The sequence below is a fragment of the Annulohypoxylon truncatum genome (genome assembly GCF_022578515.1).
Source record: "Annulohypoxylon truncatum strain CBS 140777 unplaced genomic scaffold F4807scaffold_1, whole genome shotgun sequence".
NCBI lineage: Eukaryota > Fungi > Ascomycota > Sordariomycetes > Xylariales > Hypoxylaceae > Annulohypoxylon > Annulohypoxylon truncatum.
Genome location: NW_025953787.1, coordinates 792,047 through 809,508, shown reverse-complemented (window position 1 = coordinate 809,508; position 17,462 = coordinate 792,047). Strand labels below are relative to the sequence as shown.

Here is a 17,462-nt window from a genome sequence, read left to right as displayed (position 1 = left end):
ATGTGGCGAGCCGGTAGCAACTGTCGACACCTCGAACATACCATCCATCAATATTGACAACTACCGTGACTAATGTTTGTTTTCAACATGGACAGTCAGTTTTTCACAGGTCTTGCGTAAGATGTCAGTGAGATCCGCAGGACTGAGCTTTTTGGCTTTTTTCTCCAACCTCTTTTAGATGGCTACCCCCTTAGATAAACATCTAGTATCGTACGACATAATTGACGGTTACGACATGTAATATAACCAACATGCGGCTTTGAATATAGACAAGTTCAGCTAAGAGATCTAGTCATTTGCTCATTTTCTTGAAGTTTTTCTTGGACTATGATTTTACTACCCTAGATGATAGAACGTTACCGAATTTACGGTGGCTAGCCTGCGTTCTTCCGAGCTGAATGATGAAAGGGGTCTACAGATATACCAATAGGTCGTCATATCAACATCTGATGAGGTATGAACCCCTATATCATACCTAAGCACACTCGCTGATGATTCTTTTTTCCTTTCACAAAATGTCTAATATCCTCGGATTCCCCCAACGGATTCCGAACCTCTGAATTTCTGATATTGTCGAGTTAGTGCGGCGAGCTTATGGTTAGTGGCCAATTGTGTAATGAAACATGGCTAGGAGAGCTTATTTCATGATCACCGAATTACATTTACTAAAAGAAACATCGAACCAGGAAGTACCAGTGATGAGGATGCCCCTTAACTCAACAATGATCACTTCGCTACTGATGCTGCTAAAAAAACTGACATAAGGTGCCCATTCTCATTTAAAAGGCGTACGCATCATTACATTGAACGACATCATGATGAAGAAGGATCTTGTAAACATGCTTAATATTCTTGATTGAATCATGATATATATAAACCATGTATACAGGAAACGTGTCCTATTCACATCATCTATCGTGACGAGGTACCTACGTATTCTGACGGCGCTAATGAGTTGGCTTATGTGGCAGAGAATACAGTAATTTCTATTCTCGTCTCTCAACCAATCTAGTATGTACTCTGTTCTATAGTCCGGAGTCCTAACGTTAAGGAGTCCGAGTCTGAAAGAACGAGCAGGAGAGAACAGGGTTTTGTGTCCATCAGCCCCTTTCGAAGTGTTGTCCACTAACCCTATCTCGAAAAAAGTTTACTCTCGCGTCTTTTTGTGGTCTCCATGCTATAGTAGAGTCTCCCGTAGAAGATATCGAGCAAGAAGACGTATCGTATCTGAACGCTGAACGTACACACTGGGGTGTGCTCTTTCGCATGATATGGTTCACCTGCAAATAATCACTGTCAGCACGAAACAGGTTCGATTTCGAACCGCCATGATTATATACGGCTAGTCTAGTTAGCTGGAGGAGGGTATTTGCACAATATTGTACAGGTATTTTGTACATCATTTATTTCGTCATAACGTCGTTACTCGGCGCCGTTAACGTTTATCTCGTTTATCTTCCAGGAGCCATCAACCCAGTCCTGTTTCTTTCCCAGGAAGGCGACTCTTTCTTCTTCCTTCGCCAGGGCGTCGACGATATACTTCTGGGCAACCTCGCGAACTTGATCCTTGGACACATCCAAAAGTTGTTCGCGTCTCTTTTGCTGCATTTCGTGTGTGACACCGGCCGTGAAACGGAGCATACCCTCCGCATTCACGGACTTGGGTGCATCGACACCCTGGAAGACCGATATCTTCGCTTCCTCAAGATCTTGATCTGACCATTTCTTGTCGACTGCCCATTGACCGGCGCTCTTCATGATGGAAAGAGTGTTTTGCGGGTTTGGATCTCGGTATGAGTAAAAACCGAATATTCCTTCAAGACCTTTCATGTAAGCGCCGCCACCATAAGCACCACCTTTCTCGCGGATTTCGTGATGAAGATGTTTGTGAGTTAGAAGTCGCGCCAGGATCTGAAGCGGCGCACCATGTGCAGACGTGTAGGAAGCAGTTGGGAGGGCAAGGCAACCGTAATAGACCTGGTAAGGAAGTGGGAAGAACGCTTTAATATCTCTCGCAAACGTTTGTTTCCCAGCAGCCGGAAACGTGACAGGGTCAGTCGGCCGAGATGCCATGAACTGAGATAGCGCCGAAGAGTTGGCTTGGACACTATCAACACCACACGTCAACGCCGTGCGAATGTTACTGCCCGCCAAAGCAAATTTCTGGATTTGCTTGAGCTTCTCAATTATGTCTTCATATTGATCTGACTCTGGCCGCCCAGCTAGTGACGTGATGAGCTTGACCTGTGATAAACCACCGACTTGCTCGGCGAGGTATGTCTCGCGTGTTAATCCTGACTCGGCGTATCTTCGAGCATAGACGTGACCTGAAGATGCGATGTCATTCACGACACCATCTGCGGCAGCTTCCAGTAGTTGCCTTATCCGAAGGGCGGCCTCAGGACTATCGAAATTAGTTTCTAGGATAAGTTTCCGTAAAAGATCAAACATTTTGGGCACGTTGCGATCAAGAGCCGTCCCCCTTAGTATGAGGCCTTCAGAAGCTTGGCGGAAATCAGTGGGCGATGCGGTTGACAGGTAACCGAGTGATACACCTCCCGTCTTGAGCTTAATTTGATCTTCTAGTTGTTCCATAGTCATGTCCTTCGTCCCCAACCGCATGATACAATCGGTGAACAATGGAATCAGTGATCGGAGCTCCTCCGGCAAATTGTCAAAGGTATTGATCGCTCGGAAATAAGTCAGACCGTTAGTAGGGGCTTCGTGCCACTGAATGGTAGTGCCGTGAGCTGCTTCATCCCTTATTACGACAGGTTCTTCCTGTCTTGGGATGTCCTTAACATAGACGGTTGGTAGACAACTCAAGTCCTGTGTGTTAGACTTGCCTTGCTCGGCAAGGAGGTCGAGTTCTCTCTTCTCGAAGAATTTTCGGGCAGCTTCTTCACCACCTGCTTCTTTAGTGGCTTCCATGATCTTCGCTGCTAACCTGTCATCTTCTTCCTTCGCAATTTCTGCACCGTACGTTTCCGAAGGAGCCATTGTGAATGTGAGAGTATTGTCGTTTAAGAGATACTTGTCCATCAAGCCCTCGAGATAGTTTCCTTCGGCGAGCTTCGCCTCGAACGCCTTGACAGTATCATTCCATGCCAAGCAGTCGAACGGGTCAGTACCGGAGAACCACTTGCCCTTTAGACGATGCAAGACGGAAAGTCCGAAATTTGCTGTCTTGTGCTTTAGGCTCAACTCGAGTTGGTGAAGATATCCATCAATCTTGGTTTTCTCGAAACCTTTGTTGCGAATATCAAGAAGTATCTTCTGTACCTCGCCCTTGATCTTCTCTACATTAGATTGCTCGACCCCAGTCAATCCTATAGAGAAGATCCCCGTGGCTGCCGACCCATCATAGCCTGTATTCGGACTCCAATCTGTGCCTAGACCACTTTCAATAAGCCCCTTGTAAAGTGGAGATCCATACCCATCCATTAACAAAGACGAGAGTAAGCCAATAGAAAACGATTCTAGTACATCGTCAGTATTGCCAGTGATCCAGGATACTGATGTCTTATATTGCTTGTCTGGGTCAGCAAGAGGATCGACCGGTCCAAAGAGCGTCACTGTACGTGGTCCATCACTAAGGTCGATCGGTTGTTTGTGCTCAATGTCTGCCTGTATCTGTTCAAATGCATTCATCTGAGCATCAACCTCCCTCAGATGATCGGCCAACGGCATATCGCCGTACGTCATTAGCTTTGCATTGCTCGGGTGATAATGCTCAGCATGGAACTTGCGTAATTGTTCATACGTCAAGTTGGTGATCTTTTGCGGATCACCTCCCGAGTTATTGATGGAAGGGAAAATGTGATCCTGGAACCGAATGTAGAATAGGTAACCGGCGTCGGACATTTGTCCCTTCATCTCGTTATAGACAACACCTTTGAAGACAAGCTTACTATCCTCGGCACTCTCAGCTCCATCCTTTTCCGCGATCCTAGGATTTTCAGGACCAATTCGCCAACCTTCCTGAGTAAAATCTGTTTCTTTCAGAAGCGGGTGCAGTGTTGCATCGAGATATACAGACATGAGGTTCTGAAAATCTTGGGCGTTGGTTGTGGCGAATGGATAGTAAGTGTGGTCGGAAGCCGTGAAGGCGTTCATGAAGTTTGAGAGGGTCCGGGGCAGCATCTTAAAGAAGGGATCCCGTATAGGATACTTTTGACTACCACATAATGTGGTGTGTTCGAGGATGTGTGGGACACCTGTGTCATCGGGCGGATTCGTCTTGAAGCCGATCGAGAATACATTGTTGCTGTCCTCTCGGGCGATATGAAGGTAGTCAGCTCCCGTCTTGTCGTGCCGTAGGTGTAGCGCTGTCAGCTCGAGCTCTGGCACTTGTTTTGTTCTTAATAAGGTGAAGCCATGGAGTTTTTCGCCAGGTTTTGGGTACTGCGACAACTCCGTCACGGCTTTCTTAGCCGCGCCTTTCACCGCGTTCCGTAACATCTTTTCGTTGTATGAAGAAGACGGTTAATATCACACGAAAGAGGTACCAGACGAATAGAAACGAAAGGGCGAACCAGGCCGTGAAATGATGGAACTAACCGACTGCGGCTATAGAAATAAAGACAGCACCACAGGTTAGGGCGGCATGTTACGGTGGCTAGGGGAGGAAAGATCTAGATATTAAATTCTAGAAAATTTCCGAGGACGAATAATTGTAAAGGTTTCTGTCGGATGACGCAAATTTGTCAGTCAATCCCTGCTACAAACAATATGACGGATAGAGTCATTGCTTACCCAGTGTTTGCCTAGTCTAATTGCATTATCTAACCACCTATTGGCCCAATTACTGCATAGAAATGACTGACTCGATACAGATATGCAAATACGTAGCAGTAAATGCATAATAGCTGTTTATATACATATTAAGGTGCAATTAAGTATGATAGGTCCCATATAAATCCGGTGCTTCGGATCCGCTAGCGTCAATTTCAGATTTTCTAGGGCGGTTTTTATTTACATGTACCTAAGTATTTTGTTATTCTGTACCTGTGTACACGGATTACATACTGTAGCCCCAAGGAAGTCGCATGTGCAGCAAGTGTGTAAGGTGCAAGGCGGGCTACGTTCGCCGTGTGATTAAGTAACCGACACTAAAACGCCGCGCTTCATCTCAACCCTCAAAAGTCTTCATTCATCATAGAATAACACCTCCAACAACAACGTAACCCGACCAACCAAGGCCACCATAGCTTACACATCAGTTTATATCCCCCGCCCACTACATTTTTAACCTCTCAAGACGTATTACTACAGAATCCATTCCAATGTCCAGAAATAATTCGGATCGGTACGTGCACACCTCATAATCGTGCATATCATGCATTATCCCACGAGTCGCTCCGGAACTGTGGAATTCTAACAAGACATCTCCATTTTAGAGAGTTCTTCGTATTTGTTTAGGATACTATTATGGCGACAACAACCCACCGTGGCCCCTCAGCAGCGCCTGCTCCCCTCGCTTCCGCACCGAACACTAATGGTAATTCTGCTCATGCCCACGTCCATGACGACTCGATACCAAACGGCCACCATCATGTGCCGGTACAAGAGCCCCGACCTGCCCCGACCCCGACGCCCTCCATGGCTTCTAACGCCGCAATTAAGAAAGGCAAGGGCAAGAAAGCCCTCGACCAAAATGAGGCTTCAAAACTCATTTCAGCAAGGATTTCCCAGCTCGAGGTCGATACGGCTGCTGAAAAAGAGCAAGAGGCGGAAATTGGTAGGTCATTTTCTTATTTCTATCGCTTGAATAATCATGGAATAGCGGGAATCGATGCTGGTCTGATTTTGTACACGTAAATTACGGTGGTTGCGAATTACCTACCAATTCAGGGCGTCGTCGGCAAGCCTGGGAACGATAGGATGACATCACGTACTCTATGGCGCGTTTTTGGCGATAGTGGACGAATCGGAACGATAGTTCCAGTCATTTTGCGACAGTATAGATCTGCGGACGACTTTCGTCCGCTTGATCCAGAGACCTAGCGGTTGCCTAGGCTGCTGTGCTTTTGAAAATGGCCTCTACGATTTTACGGCTCCCATACTCCGTACGCTGTTAGATCATGATCTATGCTGGGAAACTGTGTTATTGCCGAACTCTCATGTTTCATTAGTTTTATTTGTGGTGCCTTCATTTTGCTAATTCCTCGTCCTATACTAGATCGAGAAGTGCGAAAAGCAAATCGCGAACTCAATCATCAAATGAATAAGATGAACGACATGGACAAGATAGAGCTCTTGACCAAGCGGTCGTCGGAATTATTCGCAAACATGAAACGCCTCGAGCGCGAAAATCTAAAAAATAAGAAACGCGCCGATCAGTTACAGAAGGAAAAGGACTCTAGCCGCACCGACTTAAGCAAGCAAATTAGCCTCAAAGAGAAGTTGGAGAAACTTTGCCGTGAGTTGCAGAAGGAGAACAATAAACTGAAGGTATTATACGAGTCTAGTGCCGGAGATTGGTGAATTACAACTGATGGTAATGGTTCACAGAACGAGCACCGCACCTTGGGCGACACTCATGACCGGCTTAAAACGTCGTCGGATGAACGTTTCAGGAAAGTACTCGAAACGCTGGAAGGTTACCAAGAAGAAAAGGATAATCCGCGAAAGCAGGTTGTGTACATGAAGGCGGAAGAATTGTGCGCCACTCCTATACCTCGTTGCGCGAACGCTTTTTATGTTGACACGAGGATTATAGGTTCAAGGCGCGGTTTAAATCCCTCATCGACCAATACGAGCTCCGAGAGCTGCATTTCCACTCTGCAATGCGCACCAAGGAGATCGAGGTGCAATGGAATATGGCTCGTTACGAACAGCAGAAGAAAACAGCCGAGGCCGAGGCCAACCGCGCACGTCAACTGAATAGCCAGGTGCTTACATTCTCTAAGACAGAAACCGAGCTGCGAAATCAGTTAAACGTTTATGTCGAGAAGTTCAAGCAGGTATGCGCCCTGTGCCCCTCGCTAGCACGCCGTGGGAAGGCATTAACAAATGAGGAGGTCGAGGATACGCTGAACAATAGCAACGACCTGTTCTTGACTTTTCGTAAGGAGATGGAGGATATGTCTAAAAAGACCAAGAAACTCGAAAAGGAGAACGAGACCTATAAGCGCAAGGAGGGGGCCCTTAACCAGAACATCTTCAAGATGGCCGAGGAACGCAATAGAAATATTAAAGATCTGGAGGACATCAAGAAGAAAAACGACAAGCTCACAAGCATCATCAACCAGATGCAGCAGCAGGGCCGCGGCATACCCCAGGGTATGCAGGGTACGGTAGAGAGTTGCTACGCCGAAGGCGCGGAGGGCGACGAGGAGGGAGAGCTCGAGGATGGCGACGAGGAAAGCGATTACGAATACGACGACGAAGGAGATGAGGAGGTAAGTGAGGAGGGTGAGTTCGACGACGACACGGAGGAAGAGATTATGCCGCAAGTGCCGGGCGCATTTGGACCCGAACGACCGCCTGCAATGAACGGTCATCGCTAGGAGGAAGACGTATCAGAGCAGCAGGAGACGAGGGCCAACCAACCTTTCCAAGATGTAGTCCGTTGGTTTGGCGATTTACGGCACTCAGTCCGTCTAGCTATAACGCCGAGACAACCATCGCCGCCGCCGCCGTGACGACGCTAGTCATATTGTCAACCGGCGTAGATATTGGGGAAGACCTTTCCCCCATACGATGCCATGCATTCTCTTTCACGAATGCCCAGCCTTCGGAATCTGTCCCTACGTTTCGAGGGTTGGGTCGTTTGCGCGGAAGAGCAGAGAATTGTTGGTCATGTTTTCTTGCAGAATAGATGGCCCTGTTGATTGCGTTGGTCTACGGGACAAGCAACTTGGTTTTCGGTTGTCGCCGGAGCGAGTATCGTTCCTTGCCAGTGGTACATTATAGCAATAAATGCGAATTGATACTTCTCTCGATGTGTAAATTCGTTGTTCACCAAAACAGATATCGTAACGTGCGTGACATGTAGCTTTTTCATTGAGGCAGACTCTGTGGGTATCTATCAATATGTCCATCCTATCTCGACGCCGACGCTGATGTCGTTCAAGACGTCTGCGGTTGAGTAGTTCTACCACGAATTCTGGCTGGTCCTAACTCTCGTCTTATCTCATCCAGCTGAGCCGTGCCGCTCTTCCACTTGCCCTTCTTCATCTGCTTCTTGCCGTGCATGGAATACCCTCCCAGGAAATCATCGAGGATGTTGTCGAAGTCGTTCCTTACCGATCCCGTCACGCTAGACGCAGTCGAGATCTGCGACATGGAGGCGGTGTCATCGTCGCCGTCCTCGAACTCGTCCTCGTTGTACTGCTCCTCGATCTTCTCGAAGCGCGCGTCGAGGATGCCGAGCTGCTCCGTGCGGACGAGAGACGAAGAAGTCATCGAGTAGCCCGACTGGCTCGTCAGAGCGCCCTTGCGCTTCTTTCGTCGCCCGCCGTTCGTGGTCGTGGTCATGAGCGAAGACTGCAGCTCCGAAGGTGCGCCGAACTGCTTCGCGGCGGGCTTGGACTGGTCCTTCTTGAACTTCTTGAAGTCCTCCAGCCAGTCTCCGTTCTCGGATGCTTCGCCGTCCGCGACAGGGACTAGGTCCGGCGCTTCGGAGGAGTCCTTGAACTCTTTGGTCGGCTTGGCGGTGTCGTCGGACTCCCAGCCGTCTTCCTCCTCGAATTCGACGTCGTCTAGCTCCTGTCCGTCTTTCGCCAGCTCGACGAAGATGTCCTCGTCGTCGTCGACGTACGCCTCGTCCTCGAGCGCCTCAAGCACCTCCCGCAGCCGCGGGTCCATGTCCGGCTGGAAGCCGCCGATGGCATCGGGCACGCTCTGCTGCGCCTGGTACGTCAGGTGCTGCAGGTTCTTCGAGGGCAGGAAGTCGTCGCCGAACAGGTCGTCCCGCTTGCGCTCCTCGTCCTCGACGTCCAGCCGCCGCAGCGCGTCTTCGAGGCTCTGCTTCTGCTTGCCCTTGCCCTTGTTCTTGTTTCCGTCCGCCTCGATGAAGACTACCTCGCCGCCGCCGTTACCCGAGTCCAGGTCGCGCATGTGCTGCATGTAGTCGTACTCGCTGTCGTCGAAGTAGATGCCGTGGTTGGCGGCCTCGCCCTCGTTGGCGCGGATGCGCTCCGCGTCGGTTCCTAGCTCGGACGCGAGGTCGTCGAGTTTTCTGACTTTGGAGGCGTTGGGGAGCGCGGTGGGGTTGAGCACCATGGAAGGCGCTTCGGTGTCGTGGATGAGGGGGTCATTTTGCGGACGGTGCACCAGCGTGAAGTGCTGGGCCGTCTTCTTGTCGCTATAGGAATTGTTAGATGAACCGTGAGTTGAGTGGTGCTTGTGTGAACTTACATCCACTTGCCTTTAGGCATCTTGACTCCTTGTTTCTAATCTCGTCTCTGATTATGGTATGTGCAGAAATACGACGAGTGAGTAATCAGGAATTTTCTTTTGATTGGAAAGAAATGGGCATCAAGGTTGGTGGTCGTATATTCACTTCTAAGTTCTAAGTCGCATCTAAAAATTTGGTGGGGTACTGGAAATTCTTATCTTATCGGGATATAGTAGAGTGACGCAGAAAAAATATGGAGGGGCAACTTAATTATTCAGCGGGACGATCTGAATAATCATAATGACAATAGGTATTGGAAGCGACTCCCCAACTTCCAATCCCATAAAGAATAAAATTCATGAAAGGGCGATTCATGCAAATTCGTCTTCTTACAACATCACTCTTTTCGGATTAAATCATAACTGCCCATCATGCCTCTAGCCAAGTCCAAAACTTCCGTCGGACTGGGCAACTCGCTCATGAACGATCGCTTTGGTAAAGGCAAAGGATCTGATCGCAAAAAGGGTTCGGCAGTCACAAGAATCAACCACTCAACAGGAGAAGAGGTATGATCTACTGAATTACTTAAGATTCGAATTGAAAAAGATCACTCACACCTGTATCGAACAGTATATCACGAACGATAGAAAAGAGGCAGCATGGGTCAAGATGCGCTCCGTAACGGAGCAAGGCGCTTTAGACGAGTTTCTTGCGACCGCAGAGCTTGCCGGTACCGATTTCACCGCCGAGAAGATGAACAACGTCAAGATCATACATACCGACCAAAGGAACCCGTACCTATTATCAGCGGCCGAGGAGCGCGGTGTGTTAGGGAAGCATGCCAAACACAGAGCTAGGTTAACCGTGCCGAGGCGACCGAAGTGGGATTCTTCAACTACTGCAGATGAGCTCGACCAACTCGAAAGAGAGAGTTTCTTGAATTGGCGAAGAGGCCTTGCTGAGTTGCAGGAGAGCAACGATCTGCTAATGACTCCATTCGAGCGCAATTTGGAGGTATGGCGGCAACTATGGCGTGTGATTGAGAGATCGGACCTGGTGGTTCAAATTGTCGATGCGCGCAACCCCCTGATGTTCCGATCTGAAGATCTCGAATCATACGTCAAGGACGTGGACCCAGCGAAGAAGAACCTGTTACTAGTAAACAAAGCGGATATGATGACGACGAATCAGAGAAAGGCCTGGGCACAATACTTCAAAGAAAAGCGAATAGCATACCGCTTCTTCTCGGCCAGTTTGGCAAAGCAATTAATCGATGAGCGTGGTTTAGAGGATGAACCAGAAGAGCCTTTGGTCGGCGAGAGTGCGAATCCAAAAACTATCCCGAGATCCAAGTCGGATAGTGCATCAGAAGACGAAAGCGATGACGATGAAGAAGACTCTGGCGTGCCCTTAGATCAGAATCTTGATGACGATACGAGAATATTGACGGTTGAGGAGTTGGAAGATATATTCCTTAAACATGCATATGACCCTGATGGTATATTATTCTCATGTCCAGGTTATACTTGCAAATGCTAATAATTAGTAGACCCAGACAAAAAGTTACAAATTGGGTTGGTCGGTTATCCCAATGTCGGAAAGTCGTCCACAATCAACGCCCTCATCGGCGCCAAGAAAGTTTCTGTTTCTGCTACACCCGGTAAAACGAAGCATTTCCAAACTATCCACTTAAGCGACAAGGTCATCTTGTGCGATTGTCCCGGTCTTGTGTTCCCCAATTTCGCAACCACAAAAGCAGATCTCGTATGCAACGGCGTCTTACCGATTGATCAGCTCCGGGAATACACGGGCCCTGCAGCTCTAGTTGCGCACAGAATTCCTCAACCATTCTTAGAAGCTGTATATGGTATCCACATCAAGACACGACCACTGGAAGAAGGTGGCACAGGAATCCCCACAGCAAGTGAGCTCTTGGCAGCATATGCCAAAGCTCGAGGCTTTAAGACCCAGGGCGTGGGACAGCCAGACGAATCACGAGCCGCCAGAGTTATACTCAAGGACTACGTGAACGGCAAGCTTCTATACGTCGAGCCCCCACCTAATGGGGGTGACGGCGCGGATTTTAATCGTGAGCTTTACGACGCAGAACATGTGCCAGAAAAGCGCAGAGCAGCCCTGCTTGCAGCTATGGATGCGTTAGACGTAGGTGACGGCGAATCGACAGTTGACACTGAAATGCTGGCTCTGCCAACCGGCGCCAAGTCGGCGAAGCTTGACAAGGCCTTCTTCGCACGTCAAGGAAACTCGGGGCATATGAAGATGCCGTTTAGTCACAAGTATACTGAGCAAGGAAAGGCGCAGGCAGAGGCTCAAGCTAAGCATCTTAGTGGGCGCAAGGCTAGAGCTATGATTGCATTAGAGACGGGCGTTGACCCGAAGGATGTTCAGATAGGTTCCAGCAAGAAGCACTTCAAAGGCGGAGTAAAGGGGAAGGGGAAGAGGGTTGACAATAAGATGTTAGATCAAGACTGAGGAAGTTGAGGGTATATTTTTGCTGGCCGAGGGTAAAGGCAATAGGACAATGCTACAGAGGCATGAAGATATATTTGGGCCAATGCTGGTGACTATGCTATGGACGAGTATTTCATTTGTATGGAGTTCACTAATACGCCCATTTCTAAATGTCGACGGTACCCTCGAGATGACTCAAGTTCCGATGACTAACTTTCGTGCCTAAGTTGTGAATGAAGATGTATAGGTCAAATTAACTACGTTGACTTTCAGCCAGAGGTCACCAACCCTCAAAGCCAACGCAGGGTCGTGGTGGCGCCGGTTAACGATCCTTCCATGATACCCAAATAAGTATTATCGAATATCGTTCAAATATCGCTAACCGCTAGGGTTCGATTCCCTAGGCGACCAAGTCAATCTTTTTCTCTTTTGCACCGCATTATTTATAACACTTTCAACACCGAGCCAATCATCTCTAATTTGGCATTCAGTTCCATGTTCTTGTCTTCTTTTGGTTAAAAAAAGGCACTTCTGCCAAGGCACTTCTATTTAGATTTCCATATCATTCACAGCGTCTTACTTATTGTAATATCAGAGGTGATTTAATCTCCGTCTCAACAATATTCCAGATTTTCCACTACACATGTCTTTCTAGTGTGTATGCAGATTGTCTTGGTAACGACTAAATTGATGCATAGTGAGATTCGCCGATTGGTATTAACGGCTTTGATGCTAGGAGAAAGGAGACTAACCAGTAGAAGAGGTTTGATATATCTATCTGTATGCATCTGTTTCCAAATTCTGCCTTGTATGTAGCCATGGCTAGCTCAACTTTAATCCAACAATAATAGGCTATACAAAAGACCATTTTAACCCAAATTGAGTAAAATATTAATTGTTAAATTTGGTATTCTTGTTCTCTAATCCATTCTTATATGTGAAGCTTATTAGAGCATATAATTATTGTTCATCCGAGTTCAAGGAGAATGGATGTATGGGAGTTTCCGGTGTCCTTCTTACTTGCAAACACACTGTCCTAACAAGAACTAATACATATCATATCTATGATAAAGCTAGCAACGTGCACTTATTACGATCAACCTAGATATCTTGTATTCTCCTCGGGCTTTACAAATAGTGCCTCCTATGTAAACAAGTAAATCGCAATCGCCTTAACTAGTCTTACTAGATTTTGGCCGATAATCTAGTCGACGCTAGGATAAAAAGTGTGTGGGTTTCTCTAGCATGAAACGTGCGAGCACTAGACCCATAGGGCCGAAGAAAGTGGCGTCATCATACTTCACGATACGAGTAAAACGGGATTTTTCAAAAGCATCGTTTTCAACCGTTTTTGGGATCTTCCAATTCCCACTCCCCCCCTCCTTAACCCGCAATCCACTTTCCATGGACCCTACGTCGTGAACCGAACCCGAACCATACCAACCCCTCCGCAGGGCTTCATGCACAACATTTGCAAGTCCCGGCTATGCTTGATATTTCCCAGCCCCAACGTCCGAGCTAGCGTCACCTGTTCTCGTCGAGCTGCGGGAGCCGCGTCTTCCTAACTTAAATCTAATTTACAGGGAGGAGAGGTTTTTTGGGGGGATCGTAGATTTCGGTAATGCTTGCGCCCTTCCCGAGATCACCCGGTTATCAATATTCAGATCGACTCCGGAAACTGGATTAATGCTTCGGGAGGTTGGTTTGTAGGTAATGGATGCATGCCGAAACTTGCTTAATACCTAATACATCGCCGATGCGCAATAAACTTCAAACCTCCTAGTCCGTCTCTACGGCTTGCAGGGTTTGGAGGTTAATGCTCAGCTCGAACACCTTAATTGAACAACATTATGAGTAGGACTGCATGGCCAAGGAAACAATCAACGCAACAATGCAAGCTAGATGTAAGTCCCGGTCTTGGCCTCAATGGCCATTGCGGAATCGAAGGTAATAAGGTCCAAGTATCAATCATCTCGGGTTGACAGACTCGCCGGCGAGACATCATAGACTCCGGAAAATTCGTATTGCGAGAAGTATATAGCATGTGTGTATAGCATCTAGACTCGACGCCAACAAACAACAAGCCAAACATCCACGATTCTTCGTAGTACCAAATCTACCAAACCTACCTACCTAGTACTCGTAACAAGACAAAAGGAGCAAAAACAGAGCTGCAGTGTGAAACCGTTATATGTTTCCCACATCGCTGCACCGCACCATAATCCAATTCATCCGCACGCAGAAGGAAAAAGGCGAGTCGTCGACAATGCCAGTCGAGACCACGATAACGACGCCGCTGCCGGGCGGCGTGGAGCCCGCCGCCGTGGTAGCGCTGCTGCACGACCACGAGGCGTACATCCGGACGACGTGCCCGCAGCTGATCTCCTACAAACGGGTGTCGGGCCCCTCCTCCTCCACCACCTCGCCGGCGGGTCTAGGCGAGCCCGTCCTGTTCGAGGTCGTGGACCGGCGGCCGACGGGGCAGACGACGTACAAGCTGACGCTGACGAACCGCGAGGAGGGGATCGACAGCCTCGTCGACGGCAAGGCGCCGACGGGCACCATGGCCGTGCGCACGCGCTGGCGCGTCAGGGGCGACGCCGGCATGCTCGAGGAGGAGATCGAGATCGATAGCAACATGATCACCAAGAAGATGGTCAAGGGCAACATCGAGAAGGGCCACCCGGAGCACCATCGGAGTTTTTTGGCGGAGGCGGCCAGGGCTTGAAACGGGGGAAAATGGATGGGGCCAGGACGGGAAGGACGGGAAGTGGGTTTTTTTGTCTTATAATACATGAGTGATGGGTGCTTGATGCTTACATGGGAAATGGGATTTTGAGGGTCGGGGGGCGCACGTGGGAATTGGGTCTCGGTTGAAAACGAGTACATAAAATATGGACTTCACGATCTTCTCAGGGATATTAGGAAAATAGAACGATGAGCAAATCTATTCGTTAACGCGCATTTTCATCGTGGACCCTTTCGGGGAATAAAAATAACCCCACGCGTTCCCTCCATCTACCTAGGTAGGGTCGTCTTTTTTAATTCGCCAACGCCCAAAAAGACCCAAAACTCGTGGTCGTGGGTATGCATCTTAGACATCATGCTAACTTGCCACAAGCATGTAGCCTCTTCGCAGAGACCGACGGGTAAATCTACTCGCTCGCTCAACTATGCCATTTTATGGCGCCATGCCTTCGTACGTTTCCTGTTGAACAATTACCTGACTGCCCAACCAAGCATTGAGCGCTTATACAGAAACGCCGTCGATCTTGGCTTCCTCGGGCCAGACGTCGTATCCGAAGGTATCCTTCATGTTAACAAATCGCGTGTGCCTTCCCTTAGCAACCTCATTGATAGCTTCGAAATCGGCGTCCGAAATATCCGGGACTTCGAAGTTGCTCTCGATGCGCGATGGCGTCGAGCTCTTAGGCAGCACTACGTATCCACGGCGGATTCCCCAAGCCAACAATATCTGGGCAAGGGTGTGGCCACTGCGGTCGGCGACCTCGTTGAGCGTCTTGTTTGTGCGAACCTTCTCGCCCGTATTAGGCACTTGGTCCTGAGAACCCAAAGGCGAGTACGCCGCAGGCAGTATGTCGTTCTGTAGGCAGAACTCGACCAACTCCTGGTTAGGTAGGAACGGGTGGACCTCAATCTGGTTGACTGCTGGCTTGACCTTGGCGTAACTTAGCAATTTCTTAAGGTGGGCAATAGGCCAGTTGGACACGCCAATGGCGCGAGCCTTCTTAGCTTCGTAGAGTTCTTCTACTGCACGCCACGTCGGTTCCAGGTTCTCAGTAAGACCCTTATTGATGATATATTTGCCATCCGGCCCAATCTTGGGTAGGTGGTCGTCGTTGCTCTCGGCGGCGAAGGGCCAGTGGAGCAGGAACAGGTCGACGTAGTCCAGACCAAAGTTCTGGAGCGAGTTCTCTAGCGACCACTTTACATTTTGCGGCTCCATCAGGTGAGGCCACACCTTGGTGCAGATGAAGATATCCTCACGCTTCACAGACGGGTTCTTCTCTAGAAAGGCGCGGAGAGCCTCGCCGACTTCGGCCTCATTCTTGTAGAACCAGGCGCAATCTAGATGCCTGTAGCCAACCTCCAGGGCTTTGGTGACAGCCTTGAAGGTCTCCCCTTTGGCCCCTTCGTTGGCGAAGGTTCCGAATCCCAAGGCGGGGATCTTGACCCCGTTGTTCAGGGTGAACGTCTGCTTGTTCGCTGGTGTTGACATGTTGGCTGATAAGACTTGTGAGAAGTGATCAGATCGCACAGATCAGATGTTCTATTGCGTAAGGGGGGAAGAGATAAGGGAAGGCTGGTTAGTTTGCTACTCTGGTAGAAGTCTCGGGTGGATATAGTAAAGCCCGCAAAATGGCCGGCTATAGCTTAAGAATTAGTAAGTTATGGGGTTCTTTTAAGGCAGACGGGGGCAGGCTGCTACTAAGATGCATGATTGCATCATCCTCAACAAGATTGACCCTCCTGAGTCAGCAAAAGTGGAAAAAGTTTTCCGGTTGACGAAGCTGCGAGCGGCGTGCGCCGTCGGTTTCACCATAACTATTGACGGGCTTGATCAGCTATCGCGGGCTCCAGTTGTTTGCAGCGACAGCTGGCCCCTCTGCAGACTTGTCAAAGCTTGTCAGGCTTGTCAGCGTAGCTAACTCCCCTCCTACCGTCGATTTACTGGTGTTGATAGACACATACGTACCACAGTTACCATATTTTTATCATATTCGTATCCATCATGACATGTGAAGTGGATCCCGGAAGGTGATAGAGCGATAAAATGATAAAACGATAAGTAAAATAACTGGGTTCTTATGCAATGCAGACTGGCAGTTTCTGCAGTTTCTGGCCGTTTACTCCTACCTATTCCGACGTTCCAAGTAGTTTTTTACGGGTCGGTTTTAATCGGTGAGCTATCGTAGGCGTCGATAGAAGGGGAGATCCCAACCGTGAAGAGAGCGGTCAAGGGTACTGGCCCTATGGGAGAAATTAGTCGGCGTTTGTGGCGTCACCTATTAAATCGCATAGCCGTCACACAGATCTGTGAGCGATGGCCGGAAGGGGAAAGGATGTGAGATGGATGGTAAGAGATTGCAGAATAGCTTGCAGAAGAGGGTGCAGGAAGGGTCCAGAATAGATGCTTGATTTTGCTTGGTTGCAGAAAAATAAGTTGCAGCATGTTGAATAAAAGGTTGCAGAGTTGAGACGACGCAATTTGCAGGCGCTAGGAAAACCCTGCAGCTGACTACCCCTTGTCACGCCCCACCACAACCCACCGTAACCCCCACTTCGCTGCACATCCCGAGTCAGGGAACCAAAGGAAAGTTTGGGAAACCGCAGGGAAACAGCAGGGAGCGGATCTGTGGCGGGGCCACTAGTAGTTAAAGCGGAACTAAAGCGGAGTGCGGCGGACCCGGAATGATGTCAACAAAAGTATGACAGCGGGTACGGGTACGTGGGCCGAGTGGGTCTAAGGGTCGCCATTCGTTTCCATATAATACCCATAAAAGTACCCAAATAATACCCACGATTGTATCCACGATAGATCCATTTCGGGACGTTTTGCGGCTCCTTCTCGGACTGACAACTGGTTTTCGTTGGTTCGGTTGGCGACCTGTTTGCTGGACTTGCA

At 48.8% G+C, this 17,462-nt stretch overlaps 6 protein-coding genes across 6 annotated transcripts; 3 read left to right on the top strand and 3 right to left on the bottom strand.

Annotated features, from left to right (window-relative positions):
* Nucleotides 1-841: 841 nt before the first annotated feature.
* F4807DRAFT_404453 (Metalloenzyme, LuxS/M16 peptidase-like protein) lies at nt 842-4,657 on the bottom strand. Its single transcript, XM_047996122.1, has one exon. The coding sequence runs from the start codon at nt 4,459-4,461 to the stop codon at nt 1,423-1,425; it is 3,039 nt and encodes a 1,012-aa protein (XP_047859284.1). The 5' UTR covers nt 4,462-4,657; the 3' UTR covers nt 842-1,422.
* Nucleotides 4,658-5,036: 379 nt separating this feature from the next.
* Nucleotides 5,037-7,954, top strand: F4807DRAFT_404448 (myosin-like coiled-coil protein-domain-containing protein). The gene is made up of 6 exons (XM_047996121.1): nt 5,037-5,308; nt 5,400-5,740; nt 6,182-6,453; nt 6,514-6,662; nt 6,722-6,965; nt 7,023-7,954. The coding sequence occupies exons 2-6, from the start codon at nt 5,431-5,433 to the stop codon at nt 7,509-7,511; spliced, it is 1,464 nt and encodes a 487-aa protein (XP_047859283.1). The 5' UTR covers nt 5,037-5,308; nt 5,400-5,430; the 3' UTR covers nt 7,512-7,954.
* On the bottom strand, nt 7,896-9,518 carry F4807DRAFT_404442 (Low temperature viability protein). Its single transcript, XM_047996120.1, has 2 exons — nt 9,364-9,518; nt 7,896-9,310 (listed from the first exon to the last, which is right to left on the bottom strand). Exons 1-2 carry the CDS (start codon nt 9,381-9,383, stop codon nt 8,074-8,076), a joined length of 1,257 nt encoding a protein of 418 aa, XP_047859282.1. The 5' UTR covers nt 9,384-9,518; the 3' UTR covers nt 7,896-8,073.
* Nucleotides 9,519-9,623: 105 nt separating this feature from the next.
* F4807DRAFT_404441 (P-loop containing nucleoside triphosphate hydrolase protein) lies at nt 9,624-12,006 on the top strand. Its single transcript, XM_047996119.1, has 3 exons — nt 9,624-9,909; nt 9,974-10,841; nt 10,893-12,006. Exons 1-3 carry the CDS (start codon nt 9,775-9,777, stop codon nt 11,834-11,836), a joined length of 1,947 nt encoding a protein of 648 aa, XP_047859281.1. The 5' UTR covers nt 9,624-9,774; the 3' UTR covers nt 11,837-12,006.
* Nucleotides 12,007-14,081: 2,075 nt separating this feature from the next.
* On the top strand, nt 14,082-14,543 carry F4807DRAFT_455211 (uncharacterized protein; the record flags this gene model as incomplete). The annotated part of the gene is made up of 1 exon (XM_048000676.1): nt 14,082-14,543. The coding sequence occupies one exon, from the start codon at nt 14,082-14,084 to the stop codon at nt 14,541-14,543; it is 462 nt and encodes a 153-aa protein (XP_047859280.1).
* A 261-nt stretch (nt 14,544-14,804) lies between these two features.
* On the bottom strand, nt 14,805-16,611 carry F4807DRAFT_7853 (Aldo/keto reductase). Its single transcript, XM_048003485.1, has 2 exons — nt 16,533-16,611; nt 14,805-16,203 (listed from the first exon to the last, which is right to left on the bottom strand). Exon 2 carries the CDS (start codon nt 16,053-16,055, stop codon nt 15,066-15,068), a length of 990 nt encoding a protein of 329 aa, XP_047859279.1. The 5' UTR covers nt 16,056-16,203; nt 16,533-16,611; the 3' UTR covers nt 14,805-15,065.
* Nucleotides 16,612-17,462: the final 851 nt, after the last annotated feature.